The sequence below is a fragment of the Oncorhynchus keta genome, chromosome 10, assembly GCF_023373465.1.
Source record: "Oncorhynchus keta strain PuntledgeMale-10-30-2019 chromosome 10, Oket_V2, whole genome shotgun sequence".
In the NCBI taxonomy this organism is placed as follows: Eukaryota; Metazoa; Chordata; class Actinopteri; order Salmoniformes; family Salmonidae; genus Oncorhynchus; species Oncorhynchus keta.
Genome location: NC_068430.1, coordinates 45,031,294 through 45,042,901, shown reverse-complemented (window position 1 = coordinate 45,042,901; position 11,608 = coordinate 45,031,294). Strand labels below are relative to the sequence as shown.

The window sequence follows — 11,608 nt, the reverse complement described above, 5'->3', positions numbered from 1 at the left end:
AGCTGATTTTACATTAGCCCCCTCCCGAATGAGACAAATGCAACAAAAGTCTAACTTTGGGGGGGTCTCTAATAATCCATCATTTTGTTTAAAATGCTACTTTGTACTTCAACAGTGGTAAATATGAAATGTTAAAAGCGTATTCCAAATTAAACAAGCACCCCCGCCTCTCAAGGTTTAAACCAGTGAAAGTTAGTTCAGGGTCTTTGAATCGCGTTAATCTCTCTAAATGACTTAAATGTAATGTAAAATGTACTCTGCCAGTCTGCCTTTCTATCTGTCTGTCTTTCGCCAGCAAATTTGCAACATTGTATCGACTGGATCTAGCCAGCTAGTGAACCTGCAACATTATCAACTGGGTCCAGCCCGCTACCGAACTTGAAACAGCTCGATGAGCGCAGGACAGACACCGCTGTATTTGCATTCCATATTTCAGCCCCTTTTCAGGTGTCCCAACTTTTCTTCTATTCTTCAAGAGTGAATGTGGTGCCGGAGAAGGACTGTTGTCTATTCTGCTATCACAGGGGTTGGGTTAAATGCTGAAGACACATTTCAATTCCATGCAATCGGTTGTGAAACTGACTCGGTATCCCCTTTCCCTTCAAATATGGCAGACAGGACCTGAAGGTCAGGGACTTAGAGAGTATAGAGAGGTCATTCTACCTGGCCGTGGGTTGTATGGGTAGCAGAGGGCTGCAGGTGGACCAGTGGGAATGACAGACTGCACATCTGTCACGTTAAGAGACAGAGACAACCTTGACACTCTCAGAATTCCGTTTTCCAGAGTGGTGTGCAGTCAATTGGGTTGTACCGTGGCGGAGATCTTTGTGGGCTATACTCGGCCTTGTCTCAGGATGGTAAGTTGGTGGTTGAAGATATCCCTCTAGTGGTGTGGGGGCTGTGCTTTGGCAAAGTGGGTGGGGTTATATCCTTCCTGTTTGGCCCTGTCCGGGGGTGTCCTCGGATGGGGCCACAGTGTCTCCTGACCCCTCCTGTCTCAGCCTCCAGTATTTATGCTGCAGTAGTTTATGTGTCGGGGGGCTAGGGTCAGTTTGTTATATCTGGAGTACTTCTCCTGTCCTATTCGGTGTCCTGTGTGAATCTAAGTGTGCGTTCTCTAATTCTCTCCTTCTCTCTTTCTTTCTCTCTCTCGGAGGACATGAGCCCTAGGACCATGCCCCAGGACTACCTGACATGATGACTCCTTGCTGTCCCCAGTCCACCTGGCCATGCTGCTGCTCCAGTTTCAACTGGCCTGGGCCCTAGGACCATGTCCCAGGACTACCTGACATGATGACTCCTTGCTGTCCCCAGTCCACCTGGCCATGCTGCTGCTCCAGTTTCAACTGTTCTGCCTTACTATTATTCAACCATGCTGGTCATTTATGAACATTTGAACATCTTGGCCACGTTCTGTTATAATCTCCACCCGGCACAGCCAGAAGAGCTCTGGCCACCCCACATATGCTCTCTCTAATTCTCTCTTTCTTTCTCTCTCTCGGAGGACCTGAGCCCTAGGACCGTGCCCCAGGACTACCTGACATGATGGCTCCTTGCTGTCCCCAGTCCACCTGACTGTGCTGCTGCTCCAGTTTCAACTGTTCTGCCTTATTATTATTCGACCATGCTGGTCATTTATGAACATTTGAACATCTTGGTCATGTTCTGTTATAATCTCTACCCGGCACAGCCAGAAGAGGACTGGCCACCCCACATAGCCCGGTTCCTCTCTAGGTTTCTTCCTAGGTTTTGGCCTTTCTAGGGAGTTTTTCCTAGCCACCGTGCTTTTACACCTGCATTGTTTGCTGTTTGGGGTTTTAGGCTGGGTTTCTGTACAGCACTTTGAGATATCAGCTGATGTACGAAGGGCTATATAAATAAATTCGATTTGATTTGATTTGATTTTGATTTGAATGTGAGTCACCTTCAATGCTGCCCTGATGGAGAGACTGTGCTGTATAAGGTGTGTGTGTGTGTGTGTGTGTGTGTGTGTGTGTGTGTGTGTGTGTGTGTGTGTGTGTGTGTGTGTGTGTGTGTGTGTGTGTGTGTGTGTGTGTGTGTGTGTGTGTGTGTGTGTGTGTGTGTGTGCGTGCGTGCGTGCGTGCGTGCGTGCGTGCGTGCGTGCGTGCGTGTGTGTGTGCGTTAAATATCAATCTCTATAGATTGCTGACATAGCCGAACGTACTCAAGTCTTTTGTAGAGCATTTCTCACCACATACCACAATGACCCTCTCACACTTCTATATGTACACAGAGCCACCCATAAACCCACACACACTTACTGTAGCTCGTACATCAAACTCTAAGAAGATACGTCAAGCCGTGTGACATATTCAAATGCCACATTGTTTATTCTCCACTCCTGGCTGTGGCTCAGAAGATGACAGATGAAGACCACAAAGATTTGGGGACTTGAAATGGAGGAGAGTAGAGACACTGTGTGATATTAAAGCACCTTGAACAAGTCAACAGTCCTCTTGACATAGTGGTGACGTGCACCAGACCCACAGCCCTCCACTCTGCCAACAGAACGAGGGAACAAAGCTTTCCAGTTGCCAAAGCAGATACAACCAAAAAAATCCCCAGAGTAGGACTCTGAGAGACAAACAGAGGTAGCAGGTGTAGTGAGGTGTCTTGGCCAGGTTTCCATTGAAAAACAGATTCTAGCCACGAAGGGCTTTGCTTAAAATAATGCCAGCTGAGACACAAACCATGGCTCTTTTTTATTTTTTTCCTGTATTTAACTAGGCAAGTCAGTTAAGAACAAATTCTTATTTTCAATGACGGCCTGTTCAGCGGCAGAACGACAGATTTGTACCTTGTCAACTCGGGGGTTTGAACTTGCAACCTTCCAGTTACTAGTCCAACGCTCTAACCACTAGGCTACCCTGCTGCTCTGTGGAGTTGCCTGGATCAAATAAAGGTTACATAGACAATGTATACATGCTGTAAATATTGTAAATATTTTGTTAAGTCAACCCCATGTATGTACAGTTGAAGTCGGAAGTTTAAATACACTGAGGTTGGAGTCATTAAAACTTCAACCACGCCACAAATGTCTTGTTATCGGTTGGCAAGTAAGTTAGGACATCTACTTTGTGCATGACACAAGTAATTTTTCTAACAATTGTTTACAGACAGATTATTTCACTTATAATTCACTGTATCACAACTCCAGTGGGTCAGAAGTTTACATACACTAAGATGACTGTGCCTTTTAAACAGCTTGGGAAATTCCAGACAATGATGTCATGGCTTTAGAAGCTTCTGATAGGCTAATTGACATCATTTGAGTCAATTGGAGGTGTACCTACCTTCAAACTCAGTGCCTCTTTGCTTGACATCACGGGAAAATCAAAAGAAATTAGCCAAGACCTCAGAAAAAAATGGTAGACCTCTACAAGTCTGGTTCATCCTTGGGAGCAATTTCCAAACGACTGAAGGTACCACATTCATCTTACAATCAGTAGTACGCAAGTATAAACACCGTGGGACCACGCAGCCGTCATACCGCTCAGGAAGGAGAAGCGTTCTGTCTCCTAGAGATGAACGTACTTTGGTGCACAAAGTGCAAATCAATCCCAGAACAACAGCAAAGGACCCTGTGAAGATGCTGGAGGAAACAGGTACCAAAGTATCTATATCCACAGTAAAACAAGTCCTATATCGACATAACCTAAAAGGCCGCTCAGCAAGGAAGAAGCCACTGCTCCAAAACCGCCATAAAAAAATCCAGACTACGGTTTGCAACTGCACATGGGGACAAAGACCATACTTTTTGGAGAAATGTCCTCTGGGCTGATGAAACAAAAATACAACTGTTTTGCCATAATGACTATCGTTATGTTTGGAGGAAAATTGGGGTGGCTTGCAAGCCGAAAAACACCATCCCAACCGTGAAGCACGGGCGTGGGGGTGCTTTGCTTGCAGGAGGGACTGGTGAACTTCACAAAATAATAGCATCATGAGGCAGGAAAATAATGTGGATATATTGAAGCAACATCTCAAGACATCAGTCAGGAAGTTAAAGCTTCGTCGCAAATGGGTCTTCCAAATGGACAATGACACCAAGCATACTTTCAAAGTTGTGGCAAAATGGCTTAAGGAAAACAAAGTCAAGGTACTGTAGTGGCCATCCCAAAGCCCTGAACTCAATCCTATAGAAAATGTGTGGGCAGAACTGAAAAAGTGTGTGAGCAAGGAGGCCTACAAACCTGACTCAGTTACACCAGCTCTGTCAGGAGGAATGGGACAAAACTTATTGTGGGAAGCTTGTGGAAGGCTACCCGAAACATTTGACCAAAGTTAAACAATTTAAAGGCAATGCTACCAAATAGTAATTGAGTGTATGTCAACTTCTGACCCACTGGGAATGTGATAAAGGTGAAAATCATTCTCTCTACTATTATTTGGACATTTCACATTCTTAAAATGAAGTGGTGATCTTAACTGACCTAAGACAGGTATTTTTTACTAGGAATAAATGTCAGGAATTGTGAAAAACTGAGTTTAAATGTATTTGGCTAAGGTGTATGTAAACTTCTGACTTCAACTGTATATGTGCATTGCAGATATTGTTGGACAAGGTTGACCAATCTCGTCCACAAAAAAAAAACTGTCTGTCTGAAAACAAGATAGAGTATATTGGGACGTAGCCAACACATGGTTGAACAACCGGATCTGTCAGTTACTGTGAATTCTACCTGCTGACAAAACAACATAGCACACTACCACACAAACACAAGAGAAGACAAGAGAAGAGAAACAGTGCGTCAAGAATGAAGGAAAACCCTTTCTGACTAAAACACACAATGAAATGCAGTAGAATAAAGCAGAATTATAAAGATGTCCTCCAATGAAGGGTGGCAATGGGATATTAAAAAAAGAAAAGAGAATTTAAAGAAAGAAGGCAATACTATGACAGTAACCTACCTTTGTAGTAGAACAGGCATCGGTCAGTCAGGACAAACCATCTTTTGTTCCACTGTTTCACTCCACTGCTGGCCTACAGGGAGACAGAGAGAATAACGCAAATTGAGATGGGTTTGACTGGCCATCAAAGGGAGACACTGACAAGCGGACTAAAAACACACAGTGAAATGGATAGGACTCCAGAGAGTAGACACAACAGTTTAGACTAGACCAAATAACTTCAGGGGGGGACACAAAAACTGGACTTAAACAGTGTGAGAAGTACCGCACTATGTAAATGACAGGAAGACAAATTCAATGAGACCTAAACAACGAGAGAGGGAAAGCAACACCGGACCAAAACAAAGTAATGGTCTGAGACATATTGGATCAAAACAAATAGGAGAGGAGAGGAATATTGAACTGAAAAATGAAGAGAAAGGGGAAAGCAACACTGGACCAAAACAAAGTAACGGTCTGAGACATACTGGATCAAAACAAATGGGAGAGACAAGGAAATATTGAACTGAAAAATGTAGAGAAGAATGGCAATACTGGAAGAAGAGCATATCTGGTCCTAGTTATGAGATATTTATGGGGTATTATGGGGCATTTGACTCACATTTATTTATAGAGCCCTTTTTACATCAGCAGTTGACCACAAAGTTCTTATACAGAAACCGAGGCTAAAATCCTTAAAACCACTAAGCATAAAGGAAAGTGCATCATGCTGATGCAGAATAGTGTATAGAGCTGAATTACCTGTTTGTATAGCCATCCCTGCTTAGCTACTACAGCTTTAGGGTTCCTCCTCATGGAGTTAGAACGCTTCCCAAACGTAGCAGCTTTCTTTGGAGTACGAGATGCCTGGAGAAGAAACGAGGGAAGGAGAGAAGGGGAGAGGGAAGATGAGAGAACAAAAGGGACCTCTTTGCATCACTGAATCTGTCATAAAACCATGATGTGGTGTGTGGTGTAGTGAGGTGTAACGGTGTCGTGTGTGCTTGCCTGCGTGCATGCTTGTGTGTGTGTGTTTGTGTGTACTGACCCGTGGTGTGAAGGGCTGGGACTGGGTCTGAGACTCTGGGGAGGATAGGTCGGATACCATGGTGGTGCTGTTGGAGTTGCAGTTAATGTCGCTGGGTGAACTCACAGGTCCTCTACCTCCTACATTCCCATTCATCTCCAAATCACAGCTCCTACACAGAGAGACAGCGACAGAGAGATAGATTCAGTGACTTATACACTCAACGTTAATAACACATGTAAACACATTATCTTTGAGACCGCCTGGATAAGGTTGGAGTGTCAAAAATGACCCGTGATACTCAAATGCTTTTAGAGTGAAGAGGAGAGGAAGAAAATAGGGATAATGACTAAGACTTCTCTCCTTTCCTCTGCTCCTCTTCTGCTCCTGCCGAGCCCTGTGTTGTGTGTTCAGTGATCCAGTTATTGATGTCTATATAAAGGCATGCTCTGCCTCTCCCTGCATCGCCAAGTCCTGCTCTGCACTGCCCACCCTGCTAGATATTGATCCGCTGACAAGCAGGAGGGATGAATTGTACTATCTCCTCCCTTTTTCTATCTCTCTCTTTCTATCTATCTATTTAACTCACCTCCAATCCTCCCCTCTGTTCCACTCTCGGTTTATTTTCCTTCCTCCAGCTTCCCTCTCTCTCTCTCTCTCTCTCTACAGCCCCATCTCTCTTTCTATCTCTATTGCGCATGATCTTGACCTCTTTCTTCCTCAATCAAATTCTCTTACCCCCTCCATCTTTCTCTTTTCCTAGATCTCACTTTCTCCCCCTCCCCTCATTTTCTCTGGTCCAGTAGGCTTTGGAAGTGCAGTAATTGGGAGCAGAGCATGATTATTTGCATAAGCAAGGTAAGCGAAGCTAATGTGTGATTCATTTTTAATAGCATCTGTACATAAATATGCCCATGCACATGATGCAGACACAAACAAACTGGAAGCTCTGATGCACAGAAAAAGTTACAAAAACAACAACATATACAGAAATCATTATACTCCAGCTGCTCTCTCTTAATCTGACTAAGTGTTCCCTTATAGTTGGAGAGCATCTGGTCGTCTTGGTGATGGCACAGGGCTGCTCATTTATCCTAAATGGAGATTTCCTTGTTTCTCCCTCATTCACCTGTCCATCTCCTCATCTGAATTCCATGCGGTCACTGTCACTTGTCCACTCGAGCTTAAAACCTGTTAATCCTACCCCCTACTTTTTCGAACATTCTGTTAAAAATCTCGCAACATTTCAGCGTCCTGCTACTCATGCCAGGAATATAGTATATGCATATGATTAGTATGTGTGGTCCTTCTGTGCCTCAGTTGGTAGAGCATGGCGCTTGTAACGCCAGGGTAGTGGGTTCGATTCCCGGGACCACCCATACGTAGAATGTATGCACACATGACTGTAAGTCGCTTTGGATAAAAGCGTCAGCTAAATGGCATATATTATTATTATTATATTATTATTATATTATTATATTATGTGTGGATAGAAAACACTCTGACGTTTCTAAAACTGGTTACATCACGGCTGTGACTATAACATAACGTGTGTATCATCACCAAAATCTGGAAAATATATCAATACGCCACTTGCATGTATTGTCTATTGGAAAGCAAATTACATGGGGCTGAGATTGCAAGTCCTACAGCTTCCACACGATGTCGCCAGTCTTGTCAATTGCCTGGGCTTTGTTTCTTGGTCAAATGAGTGAGAGAGAGCCCATTCCTTCCGGTCTCCGACAGGATGTTTTGGATGAGAAATTTCCGAACATGATTTCAAGACGTGGAGCTATTGAATACACATCGCCCGTGATCAATTTGATAGATTATTAACATTTACTAAAACCTAAAGTTGGATTACAAAAGTATTTCGAAGTGTTTTGTGAAAGTTTATCGTCAACTTTTTTAATTAAAAAAAAAGACGTTGCGTTTTAAAACGGTCTTTTTTCCTGGATCACACACTCTTCATAGATCGATATTTAGGGTATATATGGACTGATTCAATCGGAAAAAAAGACCCAATAGTGATGTTTATGGGACATCTAGGAGTGCCAACAAAGAAGATCGTCAAAGGTAATGAATGTTTTATATTTTATTTCTGCGTTTTGTGTAGCACCGGCTATGCTAATTATTTTGTTTACGTCCCCTTCAGGTATTTCGGGGTGTTGCATGCTATCAGATAATAGTTTCTCATGCTTTCGCCGAAAAGCATTTTAAAAATCTGACTTGTTGGCTGGATTCACAATGAGTGTAGCTTTAATTCAGTACCCTGCATGTGTGTTTTAATGAACGTTTGAGTTTTAACGAGAGCTATTAGCATTTAGCGTAGTGCATTTGCATTTCCAGATGGCTAGATGGGACATCTATCGCCCACCAGCTGCCCTTAGAGAGTTTCTCAATGAGCTTGATACCTTGATCAGCTAATTTGCTGATGATGGCTCATCACTTTTTGTACTTGGCGACTTCAACCTCCCGACTTCTGCCTTCAAGTGGTAGGAATGTCCAATGGAACCGTGGCCTCCCTGACCAACCCTGACCCTAATGGCCGGTCAGGGTCAGGGTTGGTCAGGGAGGCCACGGTTCCATTGGACATGGTGACGCCGGGGAATCATAGGGAGCGAATTAGTCCCTTCATTATCGATTCACCTGCGTTTCCAGTGGTGCTGGGGATTCCCTGGCTGGCTAGTCACAATCCTAAGATTTCGTGGAGACAGGGGGTTCTCCAGGGGTGATCAGAGGAGTGTTCTGGAAGGTGTCTGGGAGTTTCCATCGGTGCCACGTCGGTGGAGAGTCCAGACCAGGGTTCCACGGTGCGCATTCCCCTGAATATGCCGATTTTGCAATCTCTTTCAGTAAGAAGAGTGCGACTAAATTACCACCTCATCGATTGCGCAGCTTCCCAAGAGTCATGTGTACCCATTGTCCCAGGAGGAGACGTCGGCTATGGAGACAGGTCTAAATGCCATCACAGTTGGGTTTAGTTACCCCACTACCTCTTATCGCTACGGCGGTGGAATCATTTCACGGAGCACAGTTTTTCACAAAACTGGATCTCAGGAGCGCGTATAGTCTGGTGCGTATTCAGGAGGGAGACGAGTGGAAAACCGCGTTTAGTACCACATCGGGCCACTATGAGTACCTCGTCATGCCGTATGGGTTAAAGAATGCTCCAGCCATCTTTCAATCCTTTGTAGACAAGATTCTCAGGGACCTGCACGGGCAGGGTGTGGTTGTCTATATCGATGATATTCTGATCTATTTCACCACCCGCACCGTGCATGTGTTTCTGGTACGCAAGGTGCTTGGTAGACTGCTGGAGCATGACCTTCACGTCAAGGCTGAGAAGTGTGTGTTCTCCAAACGAGCCGTCTCCTTCCTGGGTTATCGCATTTCCACCTCAGGGGTGGTGATGGAGTGTGACCGCATTAAGGCCATGCGTAATTGGCCGACCCCTACCACGGTGAAGTAGGTGCAGTGCTTTTTGGGGTTTGCAAATTACTACCGGAGGTTTATCCAGGGTTATGGCCAGGTAGCGGCCCCTATTACCTCACTGCTGAAGGGGGAGCCAGTGCATTTGCGGTGGTCGGCAGAGGCGGACAGAGTCTTCAATAGGTTGAAGGCGCTGTTCACGGATGCACCCGTGTTGGCGCACACGGACCCCTCTCTAGCATTCATAGTGGAGGTGGGCGCGTCCAAGGCTGGGGTGGGTGCCGTGCTATCACAGTCCTCGGGTACGCCACCAAAACTCCGCCCCTGCGCTTTCTTTTCAAGGAAGCTCAGTCTGGTGGAGCATAACTATGATGTGGGGGACCGGAAGTTGTTAGCGGTGGTCAAGGCCCTGAGGGTGTGGAGAGACTGGCATGAGGGGGCTAAACACCCCTTTCTCATCTGGACCGACCACCAGAATCTGGAGTATATTCGGGCAGCTAGGAGACTGAATCCGCGTCAGGCAAGGTGGGCCATGTTCTTCACCCGATTCAGGTTCACTCTGTCGTATAGACCAGGCTCCCTGAAAATAAAGGCCGACGAGCTGTCCCGTCTCTATGACACGGAGGATCGGTCCACCGAGCCTACTCCCATCCTTCCAACCTCGAGGCTGATGGCACCAGTGGTATGGGAGGTGGACTCGGACATCGAGCGGGCATTACAGGCGGAGCCTGCGCCTCCTCAGTGTCCGGCTGGGTGTAAGTACGTGCCGCTTGGTGTTCGGGACCAACTGATTCAGTGGGCTCACACCCTACCCTCCTTGGGTCATCCTGGGGTGGCGAGGACAGTGCGGAGCCTCCGGGGGAAGTATTGGTGGCCCACCTTGGCTTGGGACGTTAGGGTTTATGTCTCTTCCTGTTCGGTGTGCGCCCAGAGTAATGCTCCTAGGCACCTTCCTAGGGGGAAGTTACAACCCCTCCCCGTTCCACAACGGCCATGGACTCACTTATCAGTGGATTTCCTGACCAATCTCCCCCGTCTCAGGGGAACACTACGGTTTTGGTGGTTGTGGATCGGTTTTCTAAGTCCTGCCGTCTCCTCCCGTTGCCCGGTCTCCCTACAGCCCTACAGACTGCGGAGGCGTTATTTACCCACGTCTCAGATCGGGGTAAGATCGTCTCAGATCGGGGTCCCCAGTTCACGTCCCGGGTATGGAGGGCGTTCATGGAGCATCTGAGGGTCTGGGTCAGCCTGACCACCGGGTATCACCCCGAGAGTAATGGGCAGGTGGATAGAGTGAACCAGGAGGTGGGTAGGTTTCTGCGGTCGTATTGCCAGGACCGGCCCATTAAGTGGTCTAGGTACGTCCCATGGGTGTACCTAGACCACTCCGTCACTCCTCGACGAACCTATCTCCGTTTCAGTGTGTGTTGGGATACCAGCCGGTCCTGGCACCTTGGCATCCGAGTCAGACCGAGGCTCCTGCGGTGGAGGAGTGGGTGCAGCGCTCCAAGGAGACCTGGAAGGCCGTCCAGGAATCCCTCAAACAAGCCAGTGGACGGCAGAAAAGGAGTGCTGACCGCCACCGCAGTGAGGCCCCCGTGTTTGTACCGGGGGACAGGGTCTGGCTCTCGACCCGAAACCTACCCCTCCGCTTGCCCTGCCGGAAGCTGGGGCCGCAGTGCGTGGGGCCCTTCAAAGTCCTGAGGAGGATAAATGAGGTGTGTTATAGATTACAACTCCCTTCCTATTACTGCATTAACCCCTCGTTTCATGTGTCTCTCCTCAGGCTGGTGGTAGCTGGTCCTCTGCAGGACGGTGAGGTTCCGGAGGTCCCTCCGCCCCCTCTGGACATAGAGGGGTCCCCGGCGTACACGATACGGGCCATTCTGGACACGAGATGCCAGGTGAGGGGCCTGCAGTACCTCGTGGACTGGGAGGGGTACGGTCCAGAGGAGAGGTCCTGGGTACCGGTGGGGGACATCTTTGATCCGTCACTGTTGAGGGATTTCCATCGCCTCCATCCGGATCGCCCTTTCGCCTCGCCCTCCAGGTCGCCCTCGAGGCCGGTGTCGGCGTGCTGCGGGAGCCGTGCGTCAGGGGGTGCACTGTCATGACTCCTACCGAAGGTGGCTCCCCTTCCTGTTCGGGTGGCGCTCGGCGGTGGTCGTCACCGGCCTACTAGCTGCCACTGATCCCTTTTCCCCCTTTTCTGTTTATTAGTTGCACCTGTGTTTAGTT

General features: G+C 47.2%; 1 protein-coding gene and 1 long non-coding RNA gene across 14 annotated transcripts in view; one reads left to right on the top strand and one right to left on the bottom strand.

Moving 5' to 3' along the window:
• Positions 1-1,902, top strand: part of LOC127932225 (uncharacterized) — a 4,977-nt gene extending 3,075 nt beyond the window's left edge. Inside the window, exons 1-2 of the long non-coding RNA XR_008144631.1 lie at positions 1-857; positions 1,157-1,902. The exon at positions 1-857 is cut by the window's left edge and continues 3,075 nt beyond it. This is a non-coding gene — a long non-coding RNA (uncharacterized LOC127932225). The remainder of the gene's footprint in view (positions 858-1,156) is intronic.
• LOC118388824 (pleckstrin homology domain-containing family A member 6-like) overlaps positions 1-11,608 on the bottom strand; it is a 179,590-nt gene that overhangs the window by 61,463 nt on the left and 106,519 nt on the right. For all 13 annotated transcript variants that reach the window (XM_052527135.1, XM_052527140.1, XM_052527137.1 and 10 more), the window contains 3 exons: positions 5,960-6,110; positions 5,674-5,778; positions 4,933-5,005 (listed from right to left, as the gene is read on the bottom strand). In XM_052527135.1, coding sequence (XP_052383095.1) covers positions 4,933-5,005; positions 5,674-5,778; positions 5,960-6,094 — 313 coding nt within the window. In that variant the 5' untranslated portion in view covers positions 6,095-6,110. The remainder of the gene's footprint in view (positions 1-4,932; positions 5,006-5,673; positions 5,779-5,959; positions 6,111-11,608) is intronic.